The sequence below is a fragment of the Aedes albopictus genome, chromosome 1 (genome assembly GCF_035046485.1).
Source record: "Aedes albopictus strain Foshan chromosome 1, AalbF5, whole genome shotgun sequence".
Classification (NCBI taxonomy): Eukaryota; Metazoa; Arthropoda; class Insecta; order Diptera; family Culicidae; genus Aedes; species Aedes albopictus.
Genome location: NC_085136.1, coordinates 319,665,809 through 319,684,023, shown reverse-complemented (window position 1 = coordinate 319,684,023; position 18,215 = coordinate 319,665,809). Strand labels below are relative to the sequence as shown.

Here is an 18,215-nt window from a genome sequence, read left to right as displayed (position 1 = left end):
TTGATTGGACCGTTCTCACTTCACCCTTTTGCCACCACACAAGACATCCATAAGCCAATATTGGCCGAACCACAGTTGTGTAAATCCATTTGATATACTTGGGTTTTAGACCCCAAGTTGTACCAAAGGTTCGCCGGCATTGCCCGAAGGCCATACAAGCTTTCTTGATTCTGAACTCAACATGAGGTGTCCAGGAAAGCTTGGAATCAAGAATGACTCCAACGTACTTTACCTGTTCAGTCACATTGATTTCAGAATCAAAGAGACGTAAAGTTCGAACACCATTACGGTTTCGCCTTTCCGTGAAAAGAACAATAGATGTTTTACTCGGATTAACCGAAAGGCCATATTGGCGACACCAACCCTCAACTACCTGAAGGGCGTTTTGCATCAGGTCGAAAAGGGTGCTGATGCACATACCAACTAACAATGTTAGGTAGTCGTCGGCAAAACCATAAGTAGGAAAACCGCAATTATTGAGTTGCCTCAATAGCGTATCTGCTACGAGATTCCACAAAAGCGGTGATAAGACCCCCCCTTGGGGGCATCCACAAACACTCAATTTCCTAATCCCTGCTAGACGCAATGTCGAGAAGAGATATCGGTTTTTGAGCATTTGGTGAATCCAATTGGAAATCATTGGAGATATACCATGACTCCGTGCGGCTTCCAATATGGCATCGAAAGGCACGTTGTCAAAGGCACCCTCGATATCTAAGAAAACACCCAAACAAGATTGCTTTTGAGCGAATGCTTTCTCGATATCGTAAACAACCTTGTGTAAAAGAGTCACAGTGGACTTACCAGATTGGTAGGCATGTTGGTTCACATGAAGAGGCACGTTGGCCAGATGAACATCACGGATGTGATGATCCACAATGCGTTCTAAGCATTTCAGAAGAAAAGAGGTCAAACTGATAGGTCTGAAACTCTTTGCTTCTTCATACGACGCACGACCCACTTTCGGAATAAACTTTACAGTAATATCCCTCCAGGATTTGGGAATATACCCTGTAGCAAAACTGCAAACAAGTAGTTTTTTCAAAACATGTTTGAAATAATCAAATCCCTTCTGAAGCAAAATAGGATAAATCCCATCTGCTCCAGGAGATTTGAAAGGAGCAAAGCTATTAAGAGCCCACTCAATCGATTCTATAGTTACAATACTCCGAGCCGAAGCTAAAGAATCATAACTACAAGAAAAGACATCAGGATGATCCGAAGATGTAATATCCACACATCCAGGGAAGTGTGTGCTGAATAAGCATTCCAAAACTTCCTCATCAGAGGAAGTCAGATCGCCATTTGGCAAACGAAGTTCGTTCACCCGGAAATCCTTAGATTTCGCAAGGATTTTGTTTAACCGACTGACTTCACTCAAGCTGGAAACATTTGTACAAAGGTTTTTCCAGCCGGATCGTTCAGCAGACCGGAGAGCTTTCCTGTAGGCCTTGCGAGCCGACTGGAAGCCTCCGAACCAGCCGAACGTCGTCTGTTCCAACTCTTTCTACATTGTTTCCTGAGTTTCGCCAAATCAGAGTTCCACCAAGGGGTTCCTCTTGTGATCTTCACAGACCGTAGAGGGCATGCTTCTTCAAAAGCTTCCATGATGAAGGTCGTTGTAGTATCAACGGCATCATCTAAATCACTTGGAGTGTCAATGGATGGTGAATATCCATGAAATTTGGCTGCAACCAAATCAGTATAAAGATCCCAGTTTGTTGACCGAGGATTCCTGAAACGCAATGTTTGCGAAGTAACATTTAAATGTTCAAAAAAGATATAGCGATGGTCAGATAAAGATTCTTCATCTGACACATGCCAATTGGTCAGCTCGTGACTAATTCTGCTAGAGTAAAGCGTTATATCTAACACTTCCTCTCTAGCAGATACCATGAAGGTTGGGCGGTTGCCTATGTTAAGTAATGCAAGATCTGTACTACTTAAGTACTCCATCAAACTGGAGCCTCTCAAGTTAATGTCTGAGCTGCCCCAGATGATATGGTGAGCATTAGCATCACTGCCAACAATTAGCGGAAGGCCTTTTGAAGTACAGTATGCGATGACTTGTTTGAAAGCATCCATAGGGGATGGTTCATCATGCGGTAAATACACAGAACAATAGACGTATTTCCTGTTGAGGTTTCCAACAGATACATCAATTGTGATAGCACATACATCTCTGGTGGTTAGTTCAGAGATGAGTGTAGCAACTATTGCGTTGTTGACAAGCACACAGGCTCGAGGCATGACACGCGAGTTTGCCATTTCATGTTTACTGAAAGTGGCAAACACCGGGTTCACAAGGTTTCCTAGATAGAAATTTCCCTTACGAAAGTAAGGTTCTTGTACCAAGGCCACTTGGGCTGTACCATTTTGCATAAGTCTGCAAAGATTGATCGTTGCTGTTCTTTTATGCTGAAGATTGATCTGAGCTACCCTAACCGTAGCCACTACCCAAACTAGGTAAGATTGAACTCTTCGCAACAACAGCACAACAAAGAACAGCAACAATAAAACCAAATCGGTATCGATTGGAAAACGCCAAAGGCGAGGATACACAGAATGCACTGTGTAAATCGCATAATGCGAAACCATATAGGTGAAAATTTAAACTAATTAACAACATCTTCATAATCCCGCCCTTATTTAGCCTCAAGTGAGACTAAAGAAGGGCAGCTGATTGTCTCGGAGAAACACAAGGTCCACTGCACCATTGCTCCGGTTAGCGCAGTAAGGGCTACATACTGTGGAGGGCGCCCTGGTACTCCACAGGCTCCGTTAGCGGTTAGGTTTTTATTAGACCCCCCTAGCCATTCATTCCTAGGCACGGTAAGCGTAAAGCCGCATCACACCATGAATTAGGGGTCACCTGTTGGTGGATTCTTACCACCGGAACAGGCGGTCCGTAGTGTTATTCTTAGCCAATTGAGACAATCGCTACCGACACTACACAGTTATCTAGGCTGATCGAGAAAAGAAGTTAATATTGATGATCAACTTCATACGGGCTCGAACAGCCGACACTTCTTGGAACGCATTCAAAAGGATCTTGAAACTGCCCAGAAACGCTCCTGAAACCACTTATCGTCGCTAAAACATTTCTGAACCCCCCTGGAACGCTCTAAAACTCTTTGAAATGCCTCTGAAATGTCTTGAAACGTCACTGGAACTCCGTGTAACGCTATTAAATGGCTCGTGAGACCCCTGAAACCATTTGAGACGACTCCAAATGGCTCATGAAACTCTTCCAGAAATTCCCTTGAAACTTGTTGAAACACCCCTGAAATGCCTTCAAACGTACCTGTAAACTTCATAATCTCATGGAAATGCCCTTGAAATTCCCGTAATAAATTTGAGATGTCACTGAAACCACCTGAAAAGCTTTCAAACGCCCCTGAAACCTCGCGGAACGCCCTTAAAAGTCATCCAAAACTCTGTGAACTGCCTTGAAACGCCAATGAACCCCATTATAACGCTATTCACAGGCTCCTGAGACCTCCTTGAATCACCCTTAAAACCCCTTGGAACGTCCCGAAAACCCCCGAAATGCTTCTTCAGGAACTCCTGATACCCCCTGAAACAACCTCCTGAAACGTCGCTGAAGCCCCTTGGAACCTTATTTTTAAGGGTTCTCTGGGAACTTTCTGAACACGCCATTGGCTCCATCTCAAATGCCCAAAAGCAAGATCTGTTTCTTATTGAACTTGACTTAATTTAGGCGCAAAATTCCCTGATTAATCCATTCCTGCCCAGCGTCCTGTTTATAGGACAATTGCTCCGGTAGAGAGTAGAGGTTAAGGTAGAGAGTCAGATGGCATGATAGATGTTAGGGTAGACGATAGGAAAGAGAGTAGGATGGAGAGTAAAGAAGAGGGTACGGTGAAAGCCGAAGGGTTAGGGTAGAGGATATTTAGGATGAAGGGTAGAGTAGATGGTAGGGTAGTGGTAGGATGGAGAGTAGGGTGAAGGGTTAGGGAAGAAGTAGGATGGAGAGTAGGGTGAAGGGGTGAAGGATTAGATAGGGTAGATGGTTAGGGTAGTGGATACAGTAGAGTAGAGGGTTAAGGTAAAGAGTAGGGTAGAGGGGGTAAGGTAGATGATTAAGTAAACGGTAGAGTAGACGGTAGGGTAGAGAGTAGGGCCACCTTATATGAAAAACAAAAATTTTGAAAAATGTCAAGTATTACCTGCTGAATCAGTTGTTTTTGACTCCCAGAAGCTACGTTCAAAATTTGAGCAAAATCCATTAAGCCTAAGGGGGCGCTCAAAGTGCTTGAAGTTTGTATGGTCAAATGTATGCAGAAATTTAAAGTCTACGACTTTTGCCGCTAGGTGGCGTTGTAAGCGTTTAATGATAAAACCCTTTCGTATTATTGTAGGTGACTATATTCTAAACAACTTTGTCGAAGACTGCCAAGTGATCCAACGCCTGGTAATAAAGTTATATCCTAGGTAAAGTGAGGTTAAACTTTATTGTTGTTTTTCTAGTAAATGTAAAGGAATAATATCAATAATGAAATCTCAATACTTCGTCTCACTTTGCCTAGGGTATAACTTTTCTCACAGGAATCGGATCACTTTACCAAAGGGTTTTATCATTAAACGCTTACAGCGCCACCTAGCGGCAAAAATCGAAAACATAAAATTTTTGCATACATTTGACCACGTTTTCCTATACAAACTTCAAGCACTTTGAGCGCCCCCTTAAGCTTAATGGATTTCGATCAAATTGTGAAAGTTGCTTCTGGGACTCCAAAACAACTGATTAGGAGGTAAGACTTAACATTTTTCAAAATTTTTGTTTTTCATATAAGTGTGGGCCACCCTAGTAGAGGGTTTTTTAGATGAAGGGTAGGGTAGAGAGTCAGTTGAGAGGATAGGGTTAAGGGTAAGGTGGAGAGTAGGATAGAGGGTTGGGGTAGAGGATAGGGTAGACGGTTGAGAAGAGGGTAAAAAGGTGAGTAGGATATAGGGTAGGGAAGAGGTAAGATGAAGAGTATGGTATATGGTCAGGGTAGAGTGTAGAGGGTTAAAGTAGATGGTTTGGTAGACGGTAGAGTAGAGGATTTGGATGAAGTGTAGGGTAGATAGTCGGGTAAAGGGTAGGATATATGATAGAGAAGAGGTAAGATGGAGAGTAGGGTGATAGGTTAGGGTAGGGTAGAGGGTGAAATTAGAGGATAGGGAAGTTAGGGTAGAGTAGTAGATCGTCAGGGTAGAGTGTAGGCTAAGGGTTAAGGTAGATGGTTGGGTAGACCGAAGGGTAGAGGGCTTGGATGAAGCGTAGAGTAGGGTAGAGTAAGGGTAGAGTGAAGTGTAGGGTAGAGTGAAGGGTAGGGTAAAGGGTAAGGTAGATAGTAGGATAGTGGGTCAGGGTAGACGGTAGGGAAGAGGATATTAGATGGTGAATAGAGTAAATGGTACGGAAGAGGTAGGATAAAGGGTTAGAGTAGAGGGTAAGATAGACGGTAAGGTAGAGGATTGGGTAGACCGTAGGGGTAGAGACAGTGGGTTTGGTTGAAGAGTAGGAAAAGCGTAAGATGGAGGGTTGGATAGAGGGTAGGACGGAGGTTTATAGTAGATGGGTGTACGGTAGAGAATGTGTAGATGATAAGGGTAGATGGTAGGATGGAGGATAGTTTGGAGGGTTAGAGTAGAGAGTAGGGTAGGGTAGACGAAAGGATAGAGAGTAGAGTAGACTGTAGCGTAGATGGAAAGTAAGGTAGAATGGAGGATTAGGAGCAGGGGGTTATGAAAGAGCCTGAGTAGATGGTAGAGTAGATGATACGGTAGAGAGTTCGGGTAGATTGTAGGATGGTGGATAATGTAGAGGGTAGTGTGGAGGGTTGGGGTAGAAGATAAGATTGAAGGTAGAGTTGAGGATAGCGTAGAGATTAGGGTACATGAATCTTAAATTTTATAGGTGTTTGTTACGATCCATCAAACTTTCTTCCCGAGTTTTTTCAAGGATCTCAACATAATTCCTTCCGGGATTTGAGCTATGATTCTTTCAGAGATTTCTTCTCAGCTTCTAGCAGGGATTTCTATCATGATTAGGTATCATAAGGTATTCTCTACTGGATTACTTTAGGAATAACTTTAGAGATTTCTGTCAGGATTGCTGTGGAAAATCATGGAAGGATTTTTTTAGGAACTCCAACCTGCTTTCTTCAAGGATTCCTGCTGGGATTATTTCACTGAGTCCGTTTGGTATTCTTACACAGATTTTGGTCAAGATATATTCTTTTAGGTATAAGTGCCAATACTCCTGCTGGTATTCATTGAAACATTTTTCCCGGGTTTTTGTTTTCAAAGGCTCCACTCGGGATTTCTCCAATAATATCTCCCGGAATTTTTGCTGTGACTCATTCAAAACTTCCTGCCGAACTTCTAGCTGGGACTCCTCTCAGAGATCTTCTAGATATTTTCCCAGAATGCCTGTAGGACACCCTCTCGAGAATCCATCAGGGATTTCTGCCGGGATTGATTTCAAAAACCTTTTGTATGGAACATTTTAAAATTTTATGCGAAGCGTAACACTGTTATAGACTCATTCCCTTTTTCAAAAGCGTTATTTAATTTCTTAAGTATCTGTGAATAATTTCGACAAAACAAAACCAACAACCTTTTTGATTATCTTGTCTAAATTAAAAGAAAAAAAAACCAACTACTTCCGTCCAGAACCAGGAAGGTAGAAACCCATGTGCGGTCCACGTACCGACCCATTCGGAATTACAAACCGTCGTCCACCCATCCTAGTGTGTGGATTTATGTAATATCACAAAGCTCCATTCGCAACACCATCTAGCCCGCCCTCCGGTTGGTTGTTGGACAAAATGACTAAAACTTGTTTTCCACATCGCATTAGCCGGCAGACTCGTCGCAGTCGCCAGAAGCGAAGAAAAGGGAGCGGTTCGGTTCCCATCCAGCTGACTAGCTAAATTAAGTGTGACTTACTTGAAAATGGTATCAACATTAATTAGTATTTTAACTTTCTCCGCAAACACGTAGGATATCTGGCCGAGCAGGTTCAGCATGTTCCGGTCCTTGCTGTAGTAGTTTGACATGGTCCAAATGTGTCGCAGTATGATCGTTACGTTCGGGATAATGGATAGGATGAAGCTGAAGTCTTCCTCGGATTTGATTTTCTGGAAATTTGAGAGAGGAAGATGGAGAAAAATTGGAGGTGGAGGGTGAACAAAGCGTCACAAGCTGATGTTGGTTGATGATAATGATGTAGAAAGTAATTTTCGACATTTTTGGGATAGCCGGACGGCGCCTGGTGACGGAGGATTAAATTGTTGAAGGAGGCGCAATGATGGGTGATGGTGCTGCTGCTGCTGCTGCCTAATGAACGAGCTCCTACGTTTCGGGGCCTGGAGGCTCCCAAAACCTGCTGACATGAAATGTTAATTTATCAGAAATTAAATTAGGAACGGAAACTTTCTCTTTCGATTGGGGAATTACCGGGACCGGGCATAATTACCGGTATCCGATAGCGAAAAAGCTAGAGCACAGCGAGAAGTCAAGAGTCAACAATGCTTCGAGTTGAAAATGCAATTTGCAATCGATAAGGTGCTCTGGGGCAAGTTTAGGTTAGTTTTTAGGGTAATAAACATTGAGTTTTAGGACAGCTATCATTTTCAATCAAATTCAATCAGAAACAATTTCAAGACAATTTGGAGACCAATTCAAAGTCCATTCCAAGTCCCTTCCAAGTCCATTCCAAGTCCATTCCAAGTCCATTCCAAGTCCATTCCAAGTCCATTCCAAGTCCATTCCAAGTCCATTCCAAGTCCATTCAAAGTCCATTCCAAGTCCATTCCAAGTCCATTCCAAGTCCATTCCAAGTCCATTCCAAGTCCATTCCAGGTCCATTCCAAGTCCATTCCAAGTCCATTCCAAGTCCATTCCAAGTCCATTCCAAGTTCATTCCAAGTCCATTCCAAGTCCATTCCAAGTCCATTCCAAGTTCATTTCAAGTCCATTCCAAGTCCATTCCAAGTCCACTCCAAGTCCATTCCAAGTCCATTCCAAGTCCATTCCAAGTCCATTCCAAGTCCATTCCAAGTCCATTCCAAGTCCATTCCAAGTCCATTCCAAGTCCATTCCAAGTCCATTCCAAGTCCATTCCAAGTTCATTCCAAGTCCATTCCAAGTCCATTCCAAGTCCATTCCAAGTCCATTCCAAGTCCATTCCAAGTCCATTCCAAGTCCATTCCAAGTCCATTCCAAGTCCATTCCAAGTCCATTCCAAGTCCATTCCAAGTCCGTTCCAAGTCCATTCCAAGTCCATTCCAAGTCCATTCCAAGTCCATTCCAAGTCCATTCCAAGTCCATTCCAAGTCCATTCCAAGTCCATTCCAAGTCCATTCCAAGTCCATTCCAAGTCCATTCCAAGTCCATTCCAAGTCCATTCCAAGTCCATTCCAAGTCCATTCCAAGTCCATTCCAAGTCCATTCCAAGTCCATTCCAAGTCCATTCCAAGTCCATTCCAAGTCCATTCCAAGTCCATTCCAAGTCCATTCCAAGTCCATTCCAAGTCCAGTACAAGTCCAAGTACTTTGAATGGATTTATAATGGCCCTAGAAGAGACTTAGAATGGGCTTGGAGTGGGCTTAAAATGGGCTTGGAATGGAATAAGAAATTATTTGAAATGGACTTGGAGATGACATACATCCATACCCCAACGTTCCGTATTTCGCAAATTGGCAGCTCAAAAACTTTCCGCATTCCCCGGCCGATATCGAACTAATATCTCGTTCTATCGAAACCGCAAAAATCCAACCAATATCTTTCCGGGTAATCCTTCGATAGTAATATTTTCAGCAATCTACACCCGCCGTCGAACAGAGGAACAAACCAGTTGTCGAGAGATAGGATCCAGAGACAGGAAAGCATATCTAAAATCACTTCAATTGAAACTAATGCTTATGACCAAGCCGAAATTCCTCCCTCGCGTCCCCGCTGGGCCAGGCTTTCTCAGGGAATGCATCGCTAGCAAACCGACGTCGGGATCAGTCGTGCTCATGCAATAATGATGCTAGAAGGCAAAGAGCTTTAGAAGTTGAATTGAAACTGCTATCATTTGGGGGTTATAGTTGTTTTTTTCTGTCTTTTGCTGGGAAACTCCGACTTCGCAGATTCAGCTACCAAAGGCAACGGGGAGTTCTGTGCAAGAGTGCAGATTGGACTGTGGCCGCATCAGCACCATCATCACTGCCATGGGCAGTGCCATCTCTCGCCAAGTGCAATCGGTACGGTGGTATTCAAGTTTCACAAACTGCAATCAGTATCATGGCGCTATTGTTCTCTGATACTGCTTTTAAACTATCCGAAATTGTCGGTTTGAGAGTGGTGGACATGGATTAGAGGAGAGGGTGTGGAGTTCAGGTTGCTACGATTGTCGATATCGAACGAGATGCGATGATGAGATGTTCCCTTTAGGGGGACGTGAACTTTCTAATCCAGCCACCACAGGACGGGGCAGGCCGGCTGTCATTTGTAATGATGATTAGTGCAACATCAGCTGGTTACATTAAGATGATTTTCGTAGAACTTACCAGTAGGTAGCTCTGTAACATGGCCAAGTGTTCGACGTTGTCCCGGGCCAGGCTAAGGGCTTCTTTGAGGGTTTTGAACAGTATCGGCCAAGCAGTCATTATGGCGCTTTCGTTGTCCTTTAGTGCATCTGGAAGGTGTCGAGAGGTAAGGGTGAGTGTTTTTTTTGTAGGAATGTTTGGATGATCTTCATAAAAAGTATCCCAAGGTTCGCCTAACGCAATGGTTATTGTCTACTTCACTCTGATTACAGACGGTTACAGGGGCGTTATCGTGGGTGTTCAGAGAGTCTCAGTTGTTTCATAGGGCACCATGGGATTTTCATCGATATTTAACCCTTCAGGACGAGCGCCATGGTAAAAATCACAAAACTTCGAAAAAACCTCGCTCTCGTACACAGCGCGAGTGCGGTGCAGTATTAGAATCAAGTCTTATAAATAATGTACGATAACTGCCAAGCAGACAGACGGACAGACAGACAGACAGACAGACAGACAGACAGACAGACAGACAGACAGACAGACAGACAGACAGACAGACAGACAGACAGACAGACAGACAGACAGACAGACAGACAGACAGACAGACAGACAGACAGACAGACAGACAGACAGACAGACAGACAGACAGACAGACAGACAGACAGACAGACAGACAGACAGACAGACAGACAGACAGACAGACAGACAGACAGACAGACAGACAGACAGACAGACAGACAGACAGACAGACAGACAGACAGACAGACAGACAGACAGACAGACAGACAGACAGACAGACAGACAGACAGACAGACAGACAGACAGACAGACAGACAGACAGACAGACAGACAGACAGACAGACAGACAGACAGACAGACAGACAGACAGACAGACAGACAGACAGACAGACAGACAGACAGACAGACAGACAGACAGACAGACAGACAGACAGACAGACAGACAGACAGACAGACAGACAGACAGACAGACAGACAGACAGACAGACAGACAGACAGACAGACAGACAGACAGACAGACAGACAGACAGACAGACAGACAGACAGACAGACAGACAGACAGACAGACAGACAGACAGACAGACAGACAGACAGACAGACAGACAGACAGACAGACAGACAGACAGACAGACAGACAGACAGACAGACAGACAGACAGACAGACAGACAGACAGACAGACAGACAGACAGACAGACAGACAGACAGACAGACAGACAGACAGACAGACAGACAGACAGACAGACAGACAGACAGACAGACAGACAGACAGACAGACAGACAGACAGACAGACAGACAGACAGACAGACAGACAGACAGACAGACAGACAGACAGACAGACAGACAGACAGACAGACAGACAGACAGACAGACAGACAGACAGACAGACAGACAGACAGACAGACAGACAGACAGACAGACAGACAGACAGACAGACAGACAGACAGACAGACAGACAGACAGACAGACAGACAGACAGACAGACAGACAGACAGACAGACAGACAGACAGACAGACAGACAGACAGACAGACAGACAGACAGACAGACAGACAGACAGACAGACAGACAGACAGACAGACAGACAGACAGACAGACAGACAGACAGACAGACAGACAGACAGACAGACAGACAGACAGACAGACAGACAGACAGACAGACAGACAGACAGACAGACAGACAGACAGACAGACAGACAGACAGACAGACAGACAGACAGACAGACAGACAGACAGACAGACAGACAGACAGACAGACAGACAGACAGACAGACAGACAGACAGACAGACAGACAGACAGACAGACAGACAGACAGACAGACAGACAGACAGACAGACAGACAGACAGACAGACAGACAGACAGACAGACAGACAGACAGACAGACAGACAGACAGACAGACAGACAGACAGACAGACAGACAGACAGACAGACAGACAGACAGACAGACAGACAGACAGACAGACAGACAGACAGACAGACAGACAGACAGACAGACAGACAGACAGACAGACAGACAGACAGACAGACAGACAGACAGACAGACAGACAGACAGACAGACAGACAGACAGACAGACAGACAGACAGACAGACAGACAGACAGACAGACAGACAGACAGACAGACAGACAGACAGACAGACAGACAGACAGACAGACAGACAGACAGACAGACAGACAGACAGACAGACAGACAGACAGACAGACAGACAGACAGACAGACAGACAGACAGACAGACAGACGTCTTTCGTTCCCATAAATCTTGACCTCCATTGCAGCAAATCCATCCGCTCCAGGCTCGCGTGCTGCGACCCCACGACTTATGCGGCCGATCCTTCTCCATGTTGGTACGTGCTGTGGAACACGCTCCTGGGCCCATAACCAGTTTGAGCTAGTCCTTTACATGTGCATGCAGACCATAGCAAGGCTAGCTCTATCGATGGGAAGGGTGAACCTGATAAGGCTGGCCCATCCCGGATCTAAGGGAGCATGGAGTTTTGAGTATGTATAGGTTCTGCGCTCTCCACAGGACGGGACAGATTAGGGGAACGACGATTCATGGACCTTAGCGGACAGAACTAGAAGAGGAAGATGGAGAAGCAGGAGCTTAGGAACGCTAGCCATAGAAAGACAGGAGGGCAGGAGTCAAGCAAGAGAAGGAAAACGCGCTCCTTATCAGGACGGACGTGTCTAAGTACTAAGAAGTCCTGAAGGTGATGAGGACCGATGCCAAGCTCGTAGATCTTGAAGCCGACGTGTGAAGTATCCGACGCACTCGTTTCGGTGGACTAGACTTGCAAGGATGCCGTTTACCAGTGTATGGAGGAAGAGGTCCTTGGTGACTCACCAATGGTGAGGATGTCATGGTGAGGGCTTTAAGGATCTAACACCTGGATGAGGTCACGGACGCAGAAGGGCTCGTAATGGTAATGTGACAACAGTGCAAGATGCAGGTGGCCACCGCAGCTATTCGGCTATGGAAAGGACAAGAGCCACCAGGAGTTTGCTTCAAGTATATTGAACCGAGACCCAAGTCGTGGGACTATATAAGCCTTGACAAGAGTAGGCTTTGTTGGTGATTTGTTGAAGGAAATCTGCAGACAGAAAGCACCCAACGCAACGGGAGGGTCAAGGTGCCCGGCCGTCAAGAGAGCCTCAGCTGACAAGTTACGGCGCAGGTAACGGAACTAAACTTGAACCACTGGCAGTCGCTGTTTCAGATAGTCGCTGAATGGAGGACGGATTTCGCCATCACAGCGGATCCATACTGAATACCCGGCGGTAACGGCAATTGGGTCGTGGTTGGATCCAAAATGGCGCTGATGGCGAAATTTCTCACTGTTCAATGTCCACCTTATCATCCAGCATACAGTTACCTTATCGGCTAGATTATAGCTCCTTATTGGGCACCTATATCTTCAAGAGTCTGAATCAGGACGATATATCAAGCTTAGCCTCTCCATCCAAGTTGTATAGATTCTCGCGTATTGATGACATTCCACTTAATTGTCAGGACATTAGACTTCAACGAACAAGGTCCTGAAGAAACGAATTTCCCTTTAAATTATGTAATCAACCCTATCAAAACCGATACTTATACCGCACGGTTTTCCCATTCAACCCAGTTAGCAATTACGACTTCCTGATTGGAAGTAAATTGTGACAATCCGTACGACCCAATCACCATGCATATAGAGGAAGCCGTCAAGCCGGGTGCAATTTTCGCGCTGATCAATTTACACGTTAACAACAGCGTTTCCGAAATGGGCTCATTTGCGAGCACTTAAAGCGGCTTCCATCTCCAAAATATCCAATACAACATGGGGTAGTAACCATTCGTGCAAATACGCACTACAGCACCGCCGCCATCAAATCTGTTTGGCCTGGCCGGCCGAGGTCTTGATGTTTGTTAGTGCTTCCACTTTGTTGTTTCAGCCTTGCACCCAACAACACACCGATACGATTAGACGGCCCAGTACTTAAAGAGAGGGCATCACTAGCAAACGATTTTGGAAACATTGCACCCCGGCGCCGGGACGGGAAGGCCCAATCCAATCGGATTTACTGCTGAACGGTGTAGCTCCCGTAGCGTTTTCACTGGATTGAGAGTTTCCATTTCGCAAATGTGCGCAGACCGGAGTCGGTGATTTCCACCAATCGGCTGCCTCCCGCCATTACGGCGCCCTGCTTTGCAAAGGAACGTGGAATTTGCCGACGGGGTGCATCCGACGCGCGCGCGTTTTGTTTATTATTTCACCGCTCTAATCAGAACATGGCCCTTCATGATATCGCACGCGAGCACAAGGGTGTTCCCTGAACCGGGCTTAGCTCTGGCGCTGGAGCACTACTGATGGCGCCTGGTGCCGCCCGTTTGGTCAAACACCGGGATTTAGGATTGGAGATGCAGATTGTGCCTCGTGCTTCGAACACAGATATTCGAGCGTCATCCAGAAAGACTATCAGCAAATTCGCACGTTTCTGGCGCAAGTCGGGCCTTGCCGGATCGGACCACCACCACCGGGTCAAATCATTCTTCCCCACTTGTGTGTTTGAGTAGAGTAAAATTTGTTCTACTGCGGTGGTGCGGTTCGCTAGACTGGATGTATGCTGGTTCAGCCAGCCGGTGCTCTTCAAAGAGTGTAAAAGTTCAACCCCGGCTCTGGTTTCGCCACCGGGGGCTAACAAAGCTCAAATAAACGCGCGGAATTTGCGGTTTCGTTTCCCGAACCCTACCCGGTGGAAACTGTTGCGATACTTACCGAACACCTGAATAACGAACGGCGCTTTTAATTGCTCAATAATGGAGTTGTATTCGAGTTCACGTGCCAGCCACAGATTGTACTCGGCCATCGGTGTGTTTTCTTCCGGTTCCTGAACAAGAAGAGCGTGAGATTATTATCGTAGCAGGGCCTAAAGCCAGCGGAGTAAATCACCCGTTCCATCGTTTCCCGGAGAACTTTCCGAATGTAGATGGACCAACCTTCGACGATTTCCTCCTGCTGTAGGGTGGTCAGTTCGGGGACGGCGGTCTTGCTGATATCGACTTTGATTTTGAACTTATCTTCGTCCACCGTGATGGACTCCTGGCCCGGAGCGTTGTACTGGGTTGGCATAGCAAAGTCGTAATGTATGTGTTCCATCGTCCAATCCATAACTCCGATGAATTGGTCCACATTCAAGTTGAGGTTGGTCTTTATTGGCCCCTGTTTCACAGGTGCGTTCCTCAGTTTCTCCTTTCGGGCTTCAATCTTCGCATCGGCGATCTCCAACAGGTTGTTCCATTTCTCCGAGGGCGTTTCTTTGACAGTATCTTCACTGACCAGCGTAGCTTCCGAAGCCTTCAAATTCGATTCACTGCTTGGTGTTTCACTAAGCGATTGGCCACTGCACAACTCTAAGTTCGATTCCTCGCCCATAGCCCGATGTCCTGCATTGCGAGCCTGGATGGCCTTCATCCGGAAGTCCGATGGTTTTGTATAGTCAATCAAGGCGATGCTGGCTCGACTACCGGCACGCGAGACATCCTCGTCGACTTCGGGTTTTTCCGGCTTCGACCGTTCGACATTGGGCTCTCGAAACTGGTGCTGGACGGCAGGTTTGTAGATTTGTTCCAGCAGAGTTTTGGCATTGCCGACCACGGCACCTCGTAGGCAGCCCATTACCGTGTAGTAGGGCATCTCCGAGCAGCATTCTTCGTAGTTTGAGAAGTATCCTGGAATAAGGGAATAGCTTTATGCAATTACAAAATCATTTTCATTTTCATTTTCATTTTGCAGCATTTGGTGGGGCAATAAGAGCGCAAGTCAATCCAAAGCCGAAGATCAAGGAGGGGTAATGGCCGTAATAGTCCGTGCGGACCACTTGAACACCATCGGAGGGGTAATGGCATGGGTTGGGGGAAGGAATTGGAGTGGACTTGACACAATTATGCAAATAATACGGCGAAATTCAATGAAACATGGGTTTAACCCTCCACTTCCCATGGTTGTTCTAGAGCACCATCGATTTTCGACGAAATCTGGACAAACGGAATTAGATAAATATGATGCAATTATTTTTAGAAAATGACTGTAACCTCATAAGTGTAACGCAACTACTAACTACTTGTTTCAATAGTAGAACTATTCATAAACAATCAAAGACCTATTGATTTACAACAAAACAAATTTCATTGATTTCGAAAAATTTAGCCAATTTGCAATATTTTTTGTTCAAGCAATTCTTTCGGAAACGCTTTTTTGGCATAGAAATAGTCGTTTAAAGTCGTGGGAAGGGAAGGGTTAACTATTTGATTGGTTATCTTTAGATGAAAAATATGCTAATTAATTTTGACTTGAAAATTAGTAAATAACAAAGGAATGAAATCATTTTAGCTGTTTAAATTTAAAAATAAAAAAATGAAAATTCAAAGACTAAACCTTCTTTTCTAGACCCAAGAAAATTCAAATCAAAATGTAATTGAATGTGTTGCAATCCTGGCATGTCGTTAACGTCTTTATATCCTAATTCCTACCTGTTACGTTATGCCACAATAATATCTAGGAGATAAACAAAAACACGCATGGTCGGTTGGATGGCTATTACATTGAAAATTACTGAAAATACATTACAGGCCGGACTCGACTTTCCGGATTCAAACTCTGAAGCTTCCCAAAACCACATCTGGCAAACGGAATGATGTCAAAGCTGAAATATTTACTGGCTACTTATCAAAATTAGCTTGACAACATGTCAACATTTTACCTTTATACAGACACATTTCGTTCCCCAGACACACGTTTCCGAAGCTTCAGAACCCGACTCCGGATAATTGAGTCCGACCAGTACAAACGTATTTTATCGTGTAGAATAAAAAAAATCAACCGGTTCATACCAAAAAACACTCAAAATAGGAGCTCCTGCACAAACGGTTCCAAATTCTATGCACCCGTTTGTAAATATTAATGAAAAAAAAAAATCCATGTTTAATACTGTTATCCTGCCCACAGTTTCCTATTACTAGCTAATTTTGTCTAGGCTAAACTGCTAGTGCAGTTTCTAGCGTCAATTGTCTTCTAAAATTCCTAGAGCAAATGATGAGTAGTAAGTGTAACGCAGATACCACCCACACCCAATCTTACGTAACGCTCCTCAATACCTAACTGCAAATTCCTAAAATATTGGGTTTATGCGAGCTGAACTATGACACTGCTTGGAAAATTGTGATAGGCTCACTGCGGATACTCCTCTGGTCCCCATTAGCATTTACGGCCGATTTTTTCACCTCTGCTCAGCTCTTAAACCAGGTTCACATCTATCTTAAGGCTGAATCAGAAATGAATAAATTGGCGCACAAAGTGCTAATGAGTTAAGCCCTCCCATCGCGTCAAGATCGAATATCCATGGGGAGGGACAATATCATGCTATTCAGATGTAAAATAATTTTAAGGCTGTGGAGCGGACCTGGTGTGATGGTTAGAACACTTGACTACCACGCCGAGGACCTGGGATCGAATCCCACTCCCGACAAACTCGCAAAATGTGAGTTCTTCCTTCGGAATGGAAGTAAAGCGTGGGTCCCGAGTTGAACTAGCCTAGGGCTAAAAATCTCGTTAATACAGATAAAAAAAAATTTAAGGCGCAATAGTGAATCGCATAGTTTCCAAAACCAAAAAACAATAATCCACAAAATGCCAAGCAAGTCATAGAAAGAAAAAGCGCCCGACTGTTTATTTTGTCAATTATAACAAACGGAAACTTCTACCCTCTCCGACTTGCCAGTCACCCCGGAAAAAATGTCTCTTCAGTTCTGGAAAATAAAAAATATATTATCCCCAATCAATCCTGTAATCGAATTGTCCGCGTGGTCTTGTAGTACCCCTACTAGGTAAGATCCAATCATTGTCATACATATTAAATGCTAGACATGACCCCATGGATAGCGTTTGCATTTGTAAAAGCTTTGTATTTGTATTTGTATTTATTTATTTACATTCAACGGATCTAATAATGATCTAATTGAATTTTCTTCTTAATTCTAAATAAATGCTAAACTGACAATCCGACATGAAACATAAAACGTAGATAACATAACGCAGCGTATAGTGAATACAATAAATATCTGTTACATAAATTGCTATACTTTTGTTCATCGCATTTGAGGTTGCCATGTATAACATCGTTCCCTGAACTCTCTGAACCAAACTCCTTTAGGCCATGTTGAGGAACACATAGCACGATCTCTATGATTAACATGAACTCCTACTTTGAACGAAATATATGGTAGTTGAGTGGCATCCATCCAATTCGAAACAAGCTTCTGTACAATAACTTCATCGGTGTTGATCTGAAGACATTCTGCTACCATGAACCGAATTTCATCCTCGCACACATTGTTCTTGACACGAGAGAAAAATAGCCAAAGTTTATCGTCACACGTCACGTTACTGCTATTACCTATTTGCCCTGGAATTACCCCTATACGGCTTCCACAACGATAGCTGTCCGTTGAGTTATTCGGTCGTGTTGGTGAAGAATGAGCTAGTGGATCTTCGTTGGTAGACGTACTCAACTCAGTGTGACGAGAAGCAGTAAGGTTTGCTAGTGCCTTTTGTATTGAAGCGATCTCCGATTTAATTTTGGTAATTGCATCGATCGTTTCACTAACAGTTTC

The 18,215-nt window shown here is 44.6% G+C and overlaps 1 protein-coding gene across 1 annotated transcript in view; it reads right to left on the bottom strand.

The window, feature by feature from the left end:
- LOC109398557 (dynein axonemal heavy chain 10) overlaps nt 1–18,215 on the bottom strand; it is a 341,003-nt gene that overhangs the window by 308,424 nt on the left and 14,364 nt on the right. Inside the window, 4 exon segments of the mRNA XM_062847206.1 lie at nt 6,961–7,151; nt 9,568–9,695; nt 14,323–14,434; nt 14,497–15,275. Of these exon segments, the coding sequence (XP_062703190.1) occupies nt 6,961–7,151; nt 9,568–9,695; nt 14,323–14,434; nt 14,497–15,275 (1,210 nt within the window).